The 19194-nt window shown below is 45.2% G+C and overlaps 1 protein-coding gene across 1 annotated transcript in view; it reads left to right on the forward strand.

The window, feature by feature from the left end:
• LOC121868481 (leucine-rich repeat and calponin homology domain-containing protein-like) overlaps window positions 1-19194 on the forward strand; it is a 143170-nt gene that overhangs the window by 85037 nt on the left and 38939 nt on the right. Inside the window, 6 exon segments of the mRNA XM_042369147.1 lie at window positions 4825-4925; window positions 4927-4970; window positions 6272-6291; window positions 6911-7126; window positions 15665-15801; window positions 16619-16761. Of these exon segments, the coding sequence (XP_042225081.1) occupies window positions 4825-4925; window positions 4927-4970; window positions 6272-6291; window positions 6911-7126; window positions 15665-15801; window positions 16619-16761 (661 nt within the window).

Here is a 19194-nt window from a genome sequence, read left to right on the forward strand (position 1 = left end):
CATCCCTCCTCCCTCATCCCCTCCTCCCTCACCCCTCCTCCCTCACCCCTCCTCCCTCACCCCTCCTCCCTCACCCCCTCCTCCCTCACCCCTCCTCCCTCACCCCCTCCTCCTCACCCCCTCCTCCCTCACCCCCCTCCTCCCTCACCCCTCCTCCCTCACCCCCCTCCTCCCTCACCCCCTCCTCCCTCACCCCTCTTCCCTCACCCCTCTTCCCTCACCCTTCTTCCCTCACCCCTCTTCCCTCACCCCTCTTCCCTCACCCCTCTTCCCTCACCCTCCTCCCTCCCCCCTCTTCCCTCACACCCCCTCCTCCTCACCCCCTCCTCCCTCACCCCCTCTTCCCTCACCCCCCCTCTTCCCTCACCCCCTCTTCCCTCACCCCCTCTTCCCTCACCCCTCCTCCCTCACCCCCTCCTCCCTCACCCCCTCCTCCCTCTCACCCCTCCTCCCTCACCCCTCCTCCCTCACCCCCTCCTCCCTCACCCCTCCTCCCTCACCCCTCCTCCCTCACCTCACCCTCCACCCTCCTCCCTCACCCCCTCCTCCCTCACCCCCTCCTCCCTCACCCCCCTCTTCCCTCCCCTCCTCCCTCCCCACCCCCTCTCCCCTCACCCCTCCTCCCTCACCCCCCTCCTCCCTCACCCCCCTCCTCCCTCACCCCCTCCTCCCTCACCCCTCCTCCCTCACCCCTCCTCCCTCACCCCTCCTCCCTCACCCCCTCCTCCCTCACCCCTCCTCCCTCACCCTCCTCCCTCACCCCTCCTCCTCCCCCCTCTTCCCTCACCCCCCTCCTCCCTCCACCCCCTCCTCCCTCACCCCTCTCCCTCACCCCTCTTCCCCTCACCCCCTCTCCCCCTCCCCTCTCCCTCCCCCCCCTCTTCCCTCACCCCTCCTCACCCCCTCCTCCCTCACCCCTCTCACCCCTCCTCCCTCACCCCTCCTCCCTCACCCCCTCCTCCCTCACCCCCTCCCCTCACCCCCCTCCTCCCTCACCCCCTCCTCCCTCACCCCCTCCTCCCTCACCCCTCCTCCCTCCACCCCCTCCTCCCTCACCCCCTCCTCCCTCACCCCTCCTCCTCACCCCCTCCTCCCTCACCCCCTCTCCCTCACCCCCTCCTCCCTCACCCCCTCTTCCCTCTCACCCCCTCCTCCCTCACCCCCTCCTCCCTCACCCCCCCCTCCTCCTCGACTCACCTCTGGCAGGTCACGTTAATCCCGAGGAGAGAAGGTCGTATCTCTAGACAACGTGGAGGGGTTGAGAGGGTCCACAGGATTGGTCGTAAAGGCTGGACCACACCTCAGTAGGGAGGGTGTGGCTGACGGAGGGTGTATTTGTTATGTCTTTCTTAATAATAATAATAATAATAAGAATAAGAATCTATAAAAATATTGGTAATATGATTGTGTGTGTGTGTGGTGGTAGTGATGGTGGTAGTTAGTGATAGTAGTAATAATGGTATTAATAGTAGTAATTGTGGTAGTGGTAATAGTTGTTGTTGTGAAGAAGGTATGGCAACAAGAACATAAGAATGGAGGAAACTGCAACGGCTCATACTGGGCAGTCCCGTTTACACCCAACCCCTATTGCTCATATAAGCATCCAACCTATGTTTGAAGCTATTCAGCGTATTAGAGTTAATGATGATATTTGGTAACTTGTTCCACTCGTCACTACTCTATTTCCAAACCAGTGTTTACCTATTTCGCGCCTAAATCTAAATTTAAGTGGTTGTGGCAGTGGGGATGGTAGTAGGACAGGTGGTAGTGATGGTGGTAGGTGGTGGTAGTAGTAGTGGAGATAATGGTGGTAGGTGGTGGTAGTAGTAGTGGAGATGATGGTAGTTTGGCAGTGATGGTGGTGATGATAGTAGGTGGTGGTAAGCAGCTTGTGTTTACATTAGTGTGACACGCCTGGGGTGGGGTGGGGGAACCACCTCTCTCTCTCCTTCCTGATGTCATACTTATATACTGCATTGGCCAGGACTTCTTACTCCCCCTCTCCGCCCTCCCTCCCATTCCCTTCTCTCACCACCATCTATACGGCCAGGCAATAGACAACCTCCCCAGACCAGCATCCGCTAGTAGGGTCGGCGGAATATGAAATAAGGCCCTCAATACACCCAGTGACATAAGCAAGTTTGCGGATGACACCAAAATAGGGCGGCAGATTAATTCAGGGCAGGATGCAAATGCACTACAGGAGGATCTAAATAAACTGCAGGGGTGGTCTGAAAAATGGCAAATGAAATTCAACACCAGCAAGTGCAGCGACAATATTGGAAGAACAAATACTGTCAATGTATACAGCCTTAACAACATCAACCTAGAGAGTCGACTTGTGAAAGAGACCTGGGGTACTTGTAGGCCGGACGGCGAAAACAGTGCGTTAATGTTCGAAATAAGGCAAACAGAGTATTGGGTTTTATATCTAGAAGTGTAAGTAATATGAATGCAGAGGTCTTATTGCAACTATATCTTGCGCTAGTCAGGCCGCACCTCGATTATGCGGCTCAGTTCTGGTGCCCTATTATAGAATGGATATCAATTCACTGGAGTCGGTGCAGCGAAGAATGACGAAATGATTCCGGGACTTAGAAACCTTCCATATCAGGATAGGTTAAAGAAACTAAACTTGCATTCCCTAGAAGACGAAAGAGTGCGGGGAGATATGATAGAAGTATTTAAGTGGGTGAAAGGAATCAATAAAGGGATATAGATAAAGTTCTTATAATATCCGAGGCAGGATAGGACTCTGGAGCAACGGATTTAAGTTGGATAAGTTTAGGTTTAGGAGGGAGATAGGAAGGAACTGGTTCACAAATAGGATTGGTGGACGAGTGGAACAAGCTTAGCAACTTTGTAGTAAGTGATGGAACTCTGGAAAGTTTCAAAAGGAGGCTGGATAGAGCCAGGGATGATAGAGAGTGGTAGTAACTCTCGACAGGAGCTGCCATGCACAGGCCAACCGGCCTATTGCAGACTATTTATGTTCTTATGTTCTTATATATGGAATAAGGTAGGATGTCTAGTGCCTGTACCGACAGACAATAACTAACCCATGACACAACCCTAACAGACCATTAGCTTAGCTAGGCGGTCAGCCCGCCCTCTCTTACCTCCTCCTAAATTTCTTCAATTTCCGAACTATAACTTCCTTCCCCCACCTCTAATCTTCATTCACCCCTCCTTTCTCTGCAACAGAAAAAAATCTCCCCTCCCCTCCTCACCCTACCCGACCCCTCCTCACCCTACCCCACCACTCCCACCCTCCCCACCCCTCCAAATGTATAAAATCCTTCATTCCCTCCTCCTCCCTCCCTCCTTCCCTCCCTCCCCCCCCACCTTCTCTTCTCATATATTAGGCCCATTCAATCCCTCTTCACTACCCCTCCCTCTCCCTTATCTAAGATGGATGTATCAGAAACGTAGGTTTAGTGTGTGTGTGTGTGTGTGTGTGTGTGTGTGTGTGTGTGTGTGTGTGTCAAGGACTGGGCCAGTACACAGTCTTATGGTCTTCCCAAGGTTTGTGTCCAAAATTGTTCACTCAGACGCGGTAATGCCTTTGTCAGATGCACCTCATCACCCATCCCCATCTTCACCTCCCCATCATGACCTTCCCCCATCACCACCCCCATCACCTTCCTGACACACACACACACACACACACACACACACACACACACACACAGAGAGAGAGAGAGAGAGAGAGAGAGGAGAGAGACTCTGGGTGGTGGTAATGTGTTGTATATTGGTGGTGGTTTTAATCGTGGTTGATGGTAATCGTGGTTGGTTTTAGTAGTGGTGGTGATACTGGTAGTAGGTGTTAGTGAGGTTGTTACGTAAGAGGTGGGTAGTTAGACAACACTGAGGACGGACGAGACCATCAGTGGTTCATCCTGTGACCCCATCTTCCCTTCCTCTCCCTCCTTCCTATCCCTTCCTATCCCCCTCCCCACTGACCACCCACTGACCCCCTCTCTCTCTCTTCATCTCTCCTCCCTCCCTACCCTCAACCCCCTACCCTCCAACCCCCTACCCTCCCTTTCCTCCTCCTTCATCTCCCTTTTCATCCCTCCCCTCCCTCTCCCCCCTCCCTCCCAAATAATGGATATACACCCCAACACAGGCCCTCTCCTTAACCACCTCACCCATTCACATTGTCATAGTCCCCTTATGAAAACAGAGACACACAGGAGGGAACTCGCACAAGACAACATTCAACGATACGCCTTAAATGAAATGCCTTTAGACAACCAGCAAGTGACCCCTGACCCTGTAGGAACAGGTCACCCCAAAATAGTTCTGGTCTCTTGAGATGTTGATGCGATAAGTGTGTGTGTGTGTGTGTGTGTGTGTGTGTGTTGTGTGTGTGTGTGCACCACTCCCAGGACTGGTAATTATGAGTGACACAGCGTTAGTGCTGTCGGGAGGGGGAGGGGAAGGAGGGAAAGGATGAAGTGCTTGTCACCCTCCCTCCCCTGGCTGTCGGGGGAGAAGAAAGAATTAGGGAGGGAAGGGGAAGGAAGTTAGAAAGGAGGAGGAAACGGAAATAGGGTTGAAGAAGGAAGCAACAGTGGGGGAGTACGTCTGACCTTGAGAATTAGTTATTTAATTTGTGGACACCTTTCATGGAGGTGAGGTTAGGTTAGGTGAGGTTGGGTTAGGTTAGGTTGGGTTGGGTTGGGTTGGGTTAGGTTATTGTGGTTTGGGTTACTTTACTCTAATTCTTGTTGTTATTGTTGTGTTTCTCTCATTCTTGTTGTTGTTTTCTTCATCTACTTGTTATTGTTTTTCTCTAACTCTTGTTTATTTGTGTTTCAGATTTATCTAAAAATAGGTTTAGTGAGATACCCGGGGAGGTGACGGACTACGCCTCCCTAGAGCAACTTAGCCTCTACCAGAATGTGATCAAAAACCTCCCTGGAGTCCGTGGCCAGCCTCCAGTCCCTCACACACCTCAACCTCAGGTGAGAGAGAGAGAGAGAAGAGAGAGAGAGAGAGAGAGAGAGAGAGAGAGAGAGAGAGAGAGAGAGAGAGAGAGGTATGTCATCATTTAGTTAACAAACTCCTCCTTCATTGACCTTGACATTAATGACTTAAAACAAACATAAACAAGACTGTGTTATTTACTGATGTGGTCTTGTGACTCACTCTAGCAACCATCAGCCAATCAGCTGCCGCGAGTGTGCGGCGGTTGCTAAGGATGCCAGTAGAGTGGGCGGGGTGTAATCAGCTGTCAGGGGGTAAACAAACAGTTTGTGTCCGTCTATATGTCCGTCATAACCAGCTGTCCACCCCTTGTATATTTCAGCCGTAACCAGCTGTCCACTCCTTGTATATTTCAGCCGTAACCAGCTGTCCACCCTTGTAGCTTCTGTACGTAACCAGCTGTCCAATTTCTTCAGTTATTTTGTACGTAAATTAGCTGTCCACCCCTTTGTATATATCGTCATTTCAGCTGGAACCAGCTGTCCACCCCCTTGTATATTTCAGCCGTAACCAGCGGTCTTGTACCCCTTTGTATATTTTCCAGCCGTAACCAGCTGTCCACAATCTTTTGTATATATCAGCTGAACCAGCTGTCCACCCTTGTATATTTCTTTAGCTGCAACCAGCTGTCCACCCCTTGTATATTTCTTAAAACAACCAGCTGTCCACTTGTATATTTCAGCCGCAACCAGCTGTCCAATTCTTGTATATTTTAGCCAGTAACCAGCTGTCCACCCTTGTATATTTTCAGCCAACCAGCTGTCCAATTCTTGTATATTTTGTACGTAAATCAGCTGTCCACCCTTGTATATTTCAGCCGTAACCAGCTGTCCACCCCTGTATATTTTCCCAGCCGTAACCAGCTGTCCTCCACTTTGTATATTTCAGCCGTAACCACGTCCACTTTTATAATTTCAGCCGTAACCAGCTGTCCACCTTGTATATTTCAGCCGTAACCAGCTGTCCACCCTTGTATATTTCAGCCGTAACCAGCTGTCCACCCTTTGTATATTTCAGCCAACCAGCTGTCCACCCTTGTATATTTTCCAGCCGTAACCAGCTGTCCACCCTTTGTATATATCAGCCGAACCAGCTGTCCACCCCTTGTATATTTCCAACCAGCTGTCCACTTTGTATATTTCAGCCGTAACCAGCTGTCCACCCTTTGTATGTTTCAGCCGTAACCAGCTGTCCACCCCTTGTATGTTTCAGCCGTAACCAGCTGTCCACCCCTTGTATATTTCAGCCGTAACCAGCTGTCCACCCTTGTATATTTCAGCCGTAACCAGCTGTCCACTTGTATATTTCAGCCGTAACCAGCTGTCCACCTTGTATATTTCAGCCGTAACCAGCTGTCCACCCCTTGTATATTTCAGCCGCAACCAGCTGTCCACTCCTTGTATATTTCAGCCGTAACCAGCTGTCCACTTGTATATTTCAGCCGTAACCAGCTGTCCACCCTTGTATATTTCAGCCGTAACCAGTTGTCCAACTCCTTGTATATTTCAGCCGTAACCAGCTGTCCACTCCTTGTATATTTCAGCCGGAACCAGCTGTCCACTCCTTGTATATTTCAGCCGTAACCAGCTGTCCACCCTTTGTATATTTCAGCCGTAACCAGCTGCAAGCCAACAGCTTCACCCTTGTATATTTCAGCCGTAACCAGCTGCACCCTCATTTAGCCGTAACCAGCTGTCCACCCCTTGTATATTTCAGCTGCAACCAGCTGTCCACTCCTTGTATATTTCAGCCGTAACCAGCTGTCCAATCCCCTTGTATATTTCAGCCGTAACCAGCTGTCCACCCTTGTATATTTCAGCCGTAACCGCTGTCCACCCTTTGTATATTTCGAGCCGTAACCAGCTGTCCACCCCTTGTATATTTCAGCCGTAACCAGCTGTCCACCCCTTGTTAGTAGTGCCGGGGTGTGTGTGTGCCCTGGGGGCCCTCAGGGTACTCGACGTGTCCGGTAACCGCCTGGTGAGTCTACCTGAAGAAGTGGGCCACCTGCAGAGCCTCATGGACCTGGACGCCTCCTACAACCACCTGGCTCACCTGCCTCCTGCCCTGGGTGAGCTGAACACCCTCAAACGTCTCAACCTCCGCCGTAACCTTCTTCAGTCGCTTCCTGCAGGTGAGGTCCTGGTGTTTGTGTAGGGGTGGTGGGTAGGGTTAGGGGTCCTGGCGTGTGTGTGGGTGGGTGGGTTAGGGTCCTGGCGTGTGGGTGGATGGGTGGATGGGTTAGGTCTGGCGTGTGTGTGTGGGGTGGGTGGGTTAGGATCTGGCGTGTGTGGGTGGGTGGGTGGGTTAGGATCCTGGCGTGTGTGTGGGTGGGTGGGTTAGGATCTGGCGTGTGTGTGTGGGTGGGTGGGTTAGGATCTGGCGTGTGTGGTGGTTGGGTGGGTTAGGATCCGTGTGTGTGTGGGTGGGTGGGTGGGTGGGTTAGGGTCCTGGCGTGTGGGTGGGTTAGGGTCCTGGCGTGTGTGTGGGTCGGGGTGGGTGGGTTTGTTGATATGTAGAAGTGGGTTAAGTGAGAGTATTAGGGCCCTAGTGTATGTGGGTTAAGTGACGGGTGTAGTGAGTGAGAACCCTCTCCATAGGGCTAGTTAAGACCCCACTTCAACCTCCTCCTCCTCCAGGTAAGTACTCAAGTATGTGAGGAGGTTGGCGGGCAGATGGACGGTGGAGTTGAATTGAATTGAAACAGATACAGAGTGGATAATAATAACAATATTAACATGGCTGAGAACCTGAGCTGCACCTGATATATACTATACATTTATCTCAAGGAAGTATTATGTAACATTTAGTATCATCTGGAATAGTACAATAGCATGGTGGTAATAAGAACATCTCATAATGTTACCACGATTATCACTTCAATATTTATTTTATTTATGTATTATTATTTTTTAATTTATATTATAAGTATACAGTATACATAAATTACAGTGGAATTGAAAAACATACTTATAATGGGGGAGCAGTACAACATGGATTGTACAGTATTAAGGTTGAACAGGAGGTCAGAGCTGTCAGGATTATGTCTAGCTGGGAAATATATTTATTGCAATGGTAAATTACTTATCTATTTACATGATAATTTCCGATAAAACGATTTTGATGGTATAATAAAAGCAGGTACCTGTACTGTATATATAGTAGGTGTTACAAGAAATATTAATACTTAGACAATAGATTATTTTTAAGAGATGATTTAAAGGAAGGGAGCGTAGTCTTTGCTGGGATGGGTGGGGGTAAGTTGTTCCACACCATATTTTATGGAGGTCTGGGACTGAGAGGAGAGCATGGGGAGTGGTCTTAGTAGCTCTGGGTGCCTTAAGTTGTATCTCTGATTATTACGGAACTGGAAATAATTATTGTCAAGTAAGTGATTGATAGATTTGTAAACAAAGAGGGCACAGCAGTAGGTGTTAATATCTTCGAATTTTAACATTTTCAGTTTAGCAAATTTTTCGTTTGTGTGATCTTTTTTTTTCAAGTAGGTCATTGTCCATACAACTCTCTTTTGTGCAGTAATCAGGGAGTGTGGATGGTTGAGAGGTGGATGGGTGAAGAGATGGATTAAAAAAAATACTTATTACAATCACCCACTTTATTGACATGGTATATAAGAGACACGAGAACAAATGACAATCAGGGTGCGCACAAGAAGGCCATGTTTACCTAAAGCTGCTCTCTGATTGGCTGTTGAAAGTTGACGATGGTGAAAATTTTTGCTTTTTCATCAGATGTTGAAGTCGTCGTCTCTCTTACACACACACACGCACACACACACACACACACACACACACACACACACACACACTTTTTTAATGAAATCAATCTCTCTCTCTCTCTCTCTCTCTCTCTCAAACACTTTTTTAACTGAACTTAATAACAAAAGTTGCTGTGAACGGAGAGACCGAGATGGAGGGAAGATGCTCCATTCTGATTGGTTAGTTGGGGACCTTGGAAAGTAATGTGTATAATCTGATTGGATGCGACCTTGCGTATAATGAAAACGTAAGGGAAAAAAGTTACCAATGGAAAAATAGTCAGGTCGTATTAGGTTAGGTGAGGTTAGTTACTATTAGGCTAGATTAGGGTTAAGTTATATTAGATCATATTGGGTTACATTAGTTTTGACTGAATGTTAGGTCATGCTAGGGAAGGGGGGTTGAGAGGGAAGGAATGGGGGTACCTCAGGGGGTTACATCAGAGGGTGTGTTGACGGTGGGGTTGTGGTAACAGTGTGTCGTATATGTGTGTAGGACTTGGCGTGAGAGAGAGAGGGGTTCATCGCCGTGTTGGCACAGCTGCGACGACTCCCATGACGCAGTTTGTGGTGATGGGGGGGGCGGACAGACAGAGACAGACAGACAGACAGACAGACAGACAGACAGACAGACAGACAAGCAGAACGACAGACTGGCACAAAGGATGAAAGAGGCGTGGATTTGCAGGGGAGTGGAGAGAAAGAGAGTTGGAGGAAGGTGTGTGTGTGGTAACTTGACGAGACTTTCGTTACTGATAATCTGCTCCTCGCTCTCTACTACCCCCCCTCTGTCTCCAACTACAACTACCACAATCACTACTACTACCACAACATCTACTACTACATCTACCACCACTACTACTACTTTTTTTTTTTAGGTTTTTAAAAAAATCGTGGCTTCCAGCCTCCCCCAATAGCCACACCTTCGCCGCCATTTTATTACCTTAATATTAAATATCCTAATACATAAGTAGCTATCCTAACTATGTTGAGTTAGTTAAGTCTCAGATCTATGCGGCATTCAGTGACTGTAGCCTCATAGTCAATATCTGCAGCTGTTGTCGGCTTTGGGGCCGATGCTCTCGTTCCCCTGAGGCAGAGCAAAGCAGACCTAAGGAGAGAGAAGGACAGTCGACATCTCATCCAGGCAGTAACATAACTTCTGGGCTGCTGCTTCTGTTCGGAGATCACCTCAGCGAGTCTGGCGTAGAAACATCTTGCACTTGATCCCATCCCACCAGAGGTTGTGAACACTAGAGGAGTGAAGCTGCCTTGATCAACGTTCTGAATTCTCTCCCCATATGCCCTTATCTTGTCGTTCTCGTTCCTCCTGTGTGCAGCATCGAGAGCTAAGTTATGGTGACATGCGGCCATGGGATAAAAAATCCTGATGTCGAAGAAGGCTCGCTGTCCCAGCGTCCAGAATCCTCGAACACTGACGTGAGCACTGATGTCAACACGAGCTTCGTTGGATGTGTTTGAAGTCCTATGTTGGAAATTCTCACCGTCCAATGGAAGGAGGGTCGATTCTACCCTGACATCACGGCAGATTTCTTTCAAGCTATTTGCTGTGAGGTCCCTTACTTCGTCATGCCTCATGCATATGAAGCCCCCTTTCTTGCACACCATGGCGGGATCGACGTCATAGGAAGAGCCACACACGCATTGGGAGGGCAAACCTTCTACTGGCCTACCCTACCTTATAGCAATGGCATCTGTAAATTCTTGTTTATTGAGACTGAAACCATTTGCCTTTATCGGTAACGTAGTTAACCAGTTCGAGGCGCCCACCTCCTGCGCTATAGCTACTTTTTTTTTCTTCAAATTCTCTGGTACTTGCAGCAACAGTTGCTGCAACTTATCACTTTGGCCGTGCTGTCGTTCTGTCGTAATGGACCTTCGAATCTTATTTACTTCACTGGTATCCACCTCACCTGTTGCGTTCTGAGCTATTATGTGGTCAGTGAGGGCTGCCGTGAGCTTAACTACTACATCTACTACTACCACCAATACCATTACCATTACTACTATTACTACATTTACTGCTACATCTACCACTACTACCACCATTATATCTACTACAACCTCTTAGCATTTCTAATTCTCCGGAGGTTTCTGTCTACACCCCCAATTTTCTTTGTTAATTTCCCATTTCTTTATTTATTCCCATTTCCGTTGTTTTCTTTGATTGTTTTTACTTTTACGTTTTTTTTTTATTTGCAGTCTCCTTGTGTATTTCTTCTCCGTTTTTCTGAGAGAGAGACCATTACGCGGAACTAAGGCGGATGCTAACCATGTGTGGTAAAGGGGAAGAAATTGTGGTTGGGGTGATAATCGTGGTGGTTGTGGTGTAGTGGTTGCTGGGATTGTGGTTGTGATGGTTCTTGTTGGGGATTGTGGTTGTGGTGGTCGTACTCAAGGGTAGTCAAGTCATCGTACTCAAGGGTAGTCAAGTTATCGTACTCAAGGGTTAAAAGACAGTGTAGCCTCACCTGGGAGTGGCACCAAGAACAAGACGAACATTTATTGAACTTCTATTGAACGAGGGGCAGTATCAGGTGACAGCCGTAGGGGGAGGTGGATGACTGTGTGGGGTGATGATGGGGAGGTAGGGGTGGGAGGGCAGATAGGTAGGTAATAATAGGAGAGGGGGGGAGGTAATTAGGTGAGGGATAGTTAAGGAAAGGAGGGGAGGGAGGGGTATTGATCGTAACAACATCCCTCCTCACCCTCCCCTCCTCCTCACCCCTTCCCCCCTCCTCACCCCTTCTCCCCCCCTCTCCTCACCCCCCGTCTCCTCACCCCCCCTCTCCTCACCCTCATTACACCCCCACCCATAGCATCTGTCACTCACTAGTTATCAGTAATGATCAATTGGACCAGTTTCAAGTCTGTACGGGTGATAGTACAGTAGTAGTAGTAGTGATGGTAGTGGTTGTAGTAGTGATGGTAGTGGTTGTAGTAGCAGTTGTCGTGTCGTAGTTATCCATGTGTACAAAAGTTAGTTGGTTGTGTAAGGTCATACACAAGGGTGTCTTGAGGCCGCCTGTAAACATCATGTGTATTGAAGAAACTGTTAAGATAATAAACTTAACTTCTTACACCATCACACACACACACACACACAGAGCCTCATGGAGTGTGACTAGCACCTTACAAGAGTGACTCATGCTCCCTCCTTCCCTCACCTCGCATCACCTCACCTCTCTGACCCTTCCCCCCCCACACACTTCCTCCTCTCCCTCTCCTCCCCCCACCTCACCGCCTCCCTCTTCTACCACTCCTCCCCCACCCCTCACCTTTTCCCCCTCGCCCCCCTCCCACTCCCCAGACCACACCGGGATCTAGCGTATATCCTCTATCCTCCCCACTATACACTCCTCCTCTCCCCCTTCCCACAAGTCTCTCCTCTCCTTCCTCCCTTCCCCTCCCTCCTCTCTACAAGTTTCTCCTCCCCTCCTCCCTGCTTTCCTCCATCTCCCTTTCCCTTCTTTTTCCTCCCCTACCATTCTTCTTCCCCTTCCTCACCACTTCCCTTCTCCTTCATCCCTCTCCCCCACTACCACACACCCCTGGTTTGGTCAGGAGGCCGTGGTAACGTTTTCACCGTACTATACTAGAAGGTGGTAATATTATACTGAATTGTAACAGTTTATTTAACCAGAAAAATACAGATACAGAGTGGATAATAATAACAATATTAACACGGCTGAGACAGTTGAGAACCTGAGCTCTTTTTGAAGCACCTGATATATACTATACATTTATCTCAAGGAAGTATTATGTAGCCTAACATTTAGTATTATCTGGAATAGTACAATAGCATGGTGGTAATAAGTACATCTCATAGTGTTACCACGGTTATCACTTCAATATTTATTTATTTTATTTTTTTATACATATACACATACTTTCATTGTGGATCTGCATGAAATATACACATACTGTACACAAGGAAGTGTTGAACGTAATGAATTCAACGAAGAAAATGAAGGAAAATAATAAAAAGGTTAAACACTGTAATGGGACAGTATTTGGTGAACTGAGACATGTCAAAATCGACTCCTCGTCATCAACAACAAAACGTAAATTTAAGTTACGGACTATAGTAAAAAAAAAAGTCCCCATCAGGAAATCCCAAAAAAAAATGTTCATCAAAATAAAATGTTTTGACCGGAAGAAAAGTTTCAACTGGAATATCCTGGTGGTGGGGAAATATTTTTTAGTCACTGCAGCTGGTGGTGGGGAAATATTTTTTAGTCACTGCAGTTGGTGGTGGGGAAATATTTTTTAGTCACTGCAGTTGGTGGTGGGGAAATTTTTTTTAGTCACTGCAGCTGGTGGTGGGGAAATTTTCAGTCACTGCAGTTGGTGGTGAGGAAATTTCTGGTCACCTTACAACTGTTATGGTAAGTGACGGGAGCTTGTCTCTTTCATGGTCGTCAACCTCTTTATTATGTAACCTACCCTAAGTCGTATTAGGTCAGGGTAAGGTTATGGGGAATAGGTCACGTGAGAATAGGTCAGGTTATAGTGGGTGTGGATGAGCTAGGTCACAATAGGTTAGGTTAGTGTGTTTTATGATATACTGGTTTAAGTTCGGTTAGGTAAGTGTGAAATAGGCTACTTTAGGTTAGGTTAGCATGAGTTAGGTTATAATAGGTTAGTGTCATGGGTTGCGTTAGGGTGGGCAGTGAAACAGTGTTGTACTGTTCATCGCTTACACCCAAAAACCTCATTTTAAGTAGTATCCTGACTACCGCGAGAAGCGGTTAAGTCGTCTTGACTCTCTCCTCCTGAAGGGGCGGGACACCACACCATGGAGTCCTCCACCGCCACTCTGTCCTGTGGACCGTCGTCGACACGAGATTAAGCGTGTTAACCTAGGTTGTTATCCCCGTGGAAATATCACGTGTGGAAGCCTGGTTGCGACAAGAGCAATCCAGGCTGGCAGTAAATGTATCACTTGAAGAATTAAGGCTCTGTTAAGTCACACCCATAGTAGAGTAACGACATGTGTCCCCAAGTTGAAAATTCTCTTTTAGAAGATTAATTTTATTACAGCGTGAACGTGAGTGAATCATATATCCATGCAAATTGTAAATCATTGTATGGAAGCTTGACAAATAATTGTAAGTGCAATTATCTGCCCGTACCTGTGATCCTATCTTATTATTACTCAAGGTAATGACTGATTGGTTATGACAAAGTATAACCAATAACTTAGATGGATGTTGGAAATTAATGGAATTCATTAAATCATCATTTATCAAGTATAAATCATGGAATGTCGAGTGGTGGAGTGAACTTCTACGTAGATACGCCATAATCTCCTGTAAGTACCAGTGTGAAGGTGTCGAACTCTACGGTAAGAAATAAGAAATACGACATATTATTATCTTTATATAATATAATCCACTCCTACTACCGCCGATTCACCCAAAACCATGACAGTTAGGTTAGTTTGAATTAGGTTATGTAAGGTTAGAGATGGTTAGGTTAGGATGTTTGAATAGATAATATTTGGTTAGAACAATACACATTAGGTTAGGTTAGGTTAGGTTAGGTTAGGTTATAATATGCAAGTCAGGTTTCACATTACAAAAAAAAAAAACCTGGTTGTGTATGTAGAAAAATCTTCATCAATCAGGCAGTGCAGAATGGTGAATAGAAAAATAATAATAATAAGACTATAATAATAATGAAAACAATTACGAAATTTACAGCGTAGATACCAAATGTTTCCCAGGCTTATAGATCAATGTACTGTACCGTAAGATAGTTGCAGTATAGTTTACATTGATTATTGAAAGATCACTTTATACTGTTCACTATACAGGTAGTACAGTATTAATGATCTGGGAGCATAGGTTTTCTCGGGTGTTTTAAAGTTAAGTTCTTCGTCTTGTCTCTTAATGCATTTTTGGTGCCGTTGTTAGTAATATTTTTGTGTCAAGGCTTAATTGATTTAGTCAGATGCATTATAATTGGCAGTTAAAGGAGGAATGTTATAATATGAACCTTTGAGAATTTGTCTTGAGTGAGTGAGTCAGATGCATTCTTAAGTAATGTATGAACCTTTAAGAATAGTTTAGGTTTGGGATAGTGAAGGATTACTCTTATGTGTTTTAGTGGCAAGTGTAATTATCAAGTGCAGCGAATGGCTTATTATGTCTAATTTGATAATTAAGTATAATTTGTTGCAAGTGAGGAACCCCAGCGATGGTTAGTTGTTGTTGTTGTTTTAGGTACCACAGCTGCTGCAGGGTTATTAAAGCATCATTCATTAGATCTAAGGTTTATCTGCTACAGCATCATCAATAAGTAAATAGGTTGTAATTTCTGCAACGGAAGGATTAAAAATTAAGAAAAATATAGAATTTAAGAAGGAGGAAGAAAAGTTGGATGAGAAGTAAGAAGGAAAAGAAGAAGAACAGGAAGAGGGGGAGAAAAAAGAGAATGGGGAAAAAGAGAAATAGGAGGAGGAGAATGTGTTAGAGTAAAAAGTGTGTGTGACAGGAGAGAGGAAGGGGAAGAGACATGCTATTATATAATGTAACGTGCGTAACACATTGTTTTGGGTGAGTCACTTGTGGTATCTCTGGCCAGACTGTGTGACACCCTCTTATGGTTGGCAGTGAGTAAGGATGATTCTTGACACTTCTCGGTTGCAAGTCAATTGGGCCTTGTACCTAACCTAACCTAACCTAACCTAACCTAACTTAACTTAACTATACAGTATTATCATTTTTGGAACTGGGTCCTATTACCTCTTTCCTGCACTCACTTGCCATCCACCAACACCAAAATTCTGATGGATTTGCCAAAGATGATCAGAATGTTTTTATTTATTTTTTATTATATTATTTTAGTGACTCGTTTTATCTCTTTCAGAATTATGTTTCCTACGATTGGTGTTGATGGACCTGAGCAGTAACAGGATAGCGACCTTACCCACTGAACTACGCTTCATGTCCTCTCTCGTCACTCTCACGTTAGACAATAATCCTCTCCAGCACCCTCCCGCTAATGTGAGTATTAACCCGTTTGCTGCTGTGGATAACTGTGCTATTGAATGTAGATAATGTATCATCAATGTAGGCACTTAATCCCCCTTCCCCCCCCTTCCCCCCCGCTGTAGATTTATGACTGTGTTTCAGGAGAGGGTTGGGGAACAACTTCTTACCCGATTACTGTGTCTTAAGAATCCTCCCTTCAAACTAGTCGATTATTTCCCCTAAAAGAGTATTATTGAGACCAGCTGAGGTTGATTAGTACATATTTAGTGACCCAGAGGCAAGTGGTGGTAATTTGTGTGGATGATTATACCTGTACTGCTTGTGGACTTGTTGTAGGGGTGGATGCCTAAGCCAGACACACACCAGATTGGCTAGAGTGAGGCTCCAAGAGTCATAAAGTGTGAGGAACCACCCAGTGTGTTGTGGTATATTTAACGAGAGAGATAAGGATGATATGTACAGCTGAGACTCGTGAGCTTCACTCCCTTGATAAAATGGAGAGCAGTTGGAGCCTCACTGACATATTCTTCAGTTCTTGTCCACAGATTTAAAGACTTAAGGAATGGACTCGTGTCTTATTGTTGGAACCTGAATTTGAATGAACTCAGTGTTGTGAACAATCTGGTTCATTACCTAGTCAATTTTAGATGAATATATTTAGAAACAATAAACTTTTTATTTTATGAGATACAGCACAATACTGTGATTATTGAAAAGAAGACCAGAATCAAATGACAGATCAGACATAAAATATATTTATTAAGGAAACAATCAGATTTACAGTTAAAGGGCCCGAGGTGATTATAAGTTAATATTCTCACTGTTTCAGCTTTGTACGAGAGGGCGGGTTCATATTTTTAAATGGTTAGAGATGGCGGCGGCGAAAGAGGACAAGAAGAGAGGCATTTTGACGACCGAAATAGAGTTCCGAAAACTGCAGTTAAGAAAGCCATCATCTTGCACTGATTTCAGGTAAGGACTCACATCAAGACTGCATGTACTAAACACAAGTACTGTACTGTAGCTTTAACAACTAACCAAAGGTCATACAGTTGGTTTGTCCTACTGCTACACTATGCCTTGAGGCTAGTTACAAGCACAATAATATGACTCCAACTCTGTTACATATTTTCATTAATCTAAACTAAAATCTAGAACTCAAAAAAATTCCTACAGTAATGTATTGTATCAGCTGTGTGCTGTTTAATACACCTCCAGCAGGTAAGATCACTTAGTACAGTACAGTAGGGGTTCAGTACTTCAGTTATTGTATGGCTGTTCATACAGTATACTGTACTCGTGATGGTCAGGTTTAACTTTATATATTATCTTGTTGGAGAGTCAGGAGCTTTCACAATGAATATGATAAATAATGCTGTCTTTTGAGTGTATGAAAGTAATATTTCTAACAGATTTTCTACATTAGAATTCAAACTGTTGGTAGCATATGAAACTGAAGCAATGGGAGAATGTTGTAAAACATAAGGGAAGAAGTGACAGAATATGAAGGTTAGGTTAGGTTAGGGTCGGTTAAGTTAGGTTAGCTAGTTAGAGTACAGTGGCGCAGTACAGTATATGGGACAAACATATGCTAGGCCACTGTAATAACACTCTTTCCTGCTTGAATTGAGGATGGTGTATAAATAAAGGCATAGTTTGTAACTACAAGTCTTGAAGCACAAGTCTTAGAGCTCTCCATTGTAAGTCAGGCCCACTCGGAGAACAATAGCTTGATTTGTGTCAGCTGTTATGCAAGAGGAGAGCAACAGAAAGATGAAACAATATGAATAGAAATTGGGATAGAAAATTACTAAAAAACTAGGAGAGAACAAGTAATAAAGATATAGAAGTAGGCATAGTCATTGAACAGTGTAAAAAGGAAGGAGGAACCAAAACAAAACAAAAAGACCGTCAGGAAAGAGAAAATAGCCAAGAGAACTAATAGAGAGGGTTGATAATAAAGAAAGGAGAAAAGAAAGCATTGAAAGAAATTAAAACTTGCAGAATTCAAATTAACCAAAAATAAGCTGGTACATTTTCTTCTTAAGTTGATGTAGAAACTCCTCACTAGGGTTAGAGACCGTTCAGTTCACACACTGTCCATTGGTCTCGGTACAGAACAACCATCTTGTGTCATACAGCTCTTAACGCTCTACAGTACTGTATAATTTTCCTGTAGTATTTGTGATCAAGAAGAAATTTGTGTTGCCAAAACTTTGCATACTGAACTAAAAATGACTTCCTTTTTATTTTAGCATCGAGTCCATGATTTATTGTTTTACTTAAGACCAACTCCCTCTGGATATGATGTGACAGGTATTTTTAATCTGAATTCAAGGATCTTGCTCACGAGGGAGCCTTAGAGAATATATATTATTAGTTACATGAATTAGACAAGCTGTAAAATAGATCTTGAGGAGTGGAAGACAAAGTAAATGAGTGTGTGTTGTAACAGTCGTACAGTACTGCCTATAAGGAAGAATTAAAACATGATGTAGAGGGACGTCCAAGTGTGAATTGAATGAAGTGCATCTCTTTGTGGCCGTTTCCTGTGAGTTGTTTATACCGTCAGGGTCGTGGGTGATGGTGAGGGAGTAGTGAAGTTTGAAACAAGATGCAGACTTCAGAGGGGATTGGATGATGAAGTAAAGATCTTTGAAAGGGATTGGATGATGGATTAGAAGACCAATAAGAGAATTGGGTGATATTAAAAGAGAGAATGAATCACTGAATTAGTATTGACATGAATAAGAGATAGTGTTTAGGTGAGACAGTTAAGGTTAATTATATAGTAGACTCTCCCTTACCTGCAGACGTTAGGGACAAACCACCTGCAGATGTTTGATGTTATAGTGATCAACCAAACCACAACGAACCTCATTAGAACAAATCACTTAGGGGATAAACACACAATGGGTTCAAATGTGTCATATCACTCATAGAAAATTTCTCTGCATCATTCAACATTGTGTCATCTGTTCTATAATGCATGGGAAGCACTTTTTATGTTTTTCAATGCATGGGGCTTGGCAGCCTGGTCGATTACAAGAAGCCGAAGCCGGTGCGCCCCCACAGCATTCACACAAGTTAAGATGATGATGATGACCCTGCCCGTAGTCTGTATAAAATCCCGATGCTAAGGCCAACTCACCAGCAGCTAGAGTCCGTGTTAACAAGCATCCCTTATAGAGAGAGAGAGAGAGAGCAGCTTCTTCAGTATAAAGCACTTGATTGGGAGAGAGGTTGTGGTGCTCTACCAGCTTCTGCAAATCTCTGGTGTAAGCATCACGTAATTCCTCTTTGGCAGTTGCTTTCTCTCCTGAAAAGACGAGCATGTGGATGCCACAGTGATGCTTAAAACATGTTAACTAACCTGGAGGATTGTTACTCGCCGCCTTAATGCCC

This window comes from Homarus americanus, unplaced genomic scaffold (assembly GCF_018991925.1).
Source record: "Homarus americanus isolate GMGI-L3 unplaced genomic scaffold, GMGI_Hamer_2.0 scaffold7585, whole genome shotgun sequence".
Taxonomy (NCBI): Eukaryota; Metazoa; Arthropoda; class Malacostraca; order Decapoda; family Nephropidae; genus Homarus; species Homarus americanus.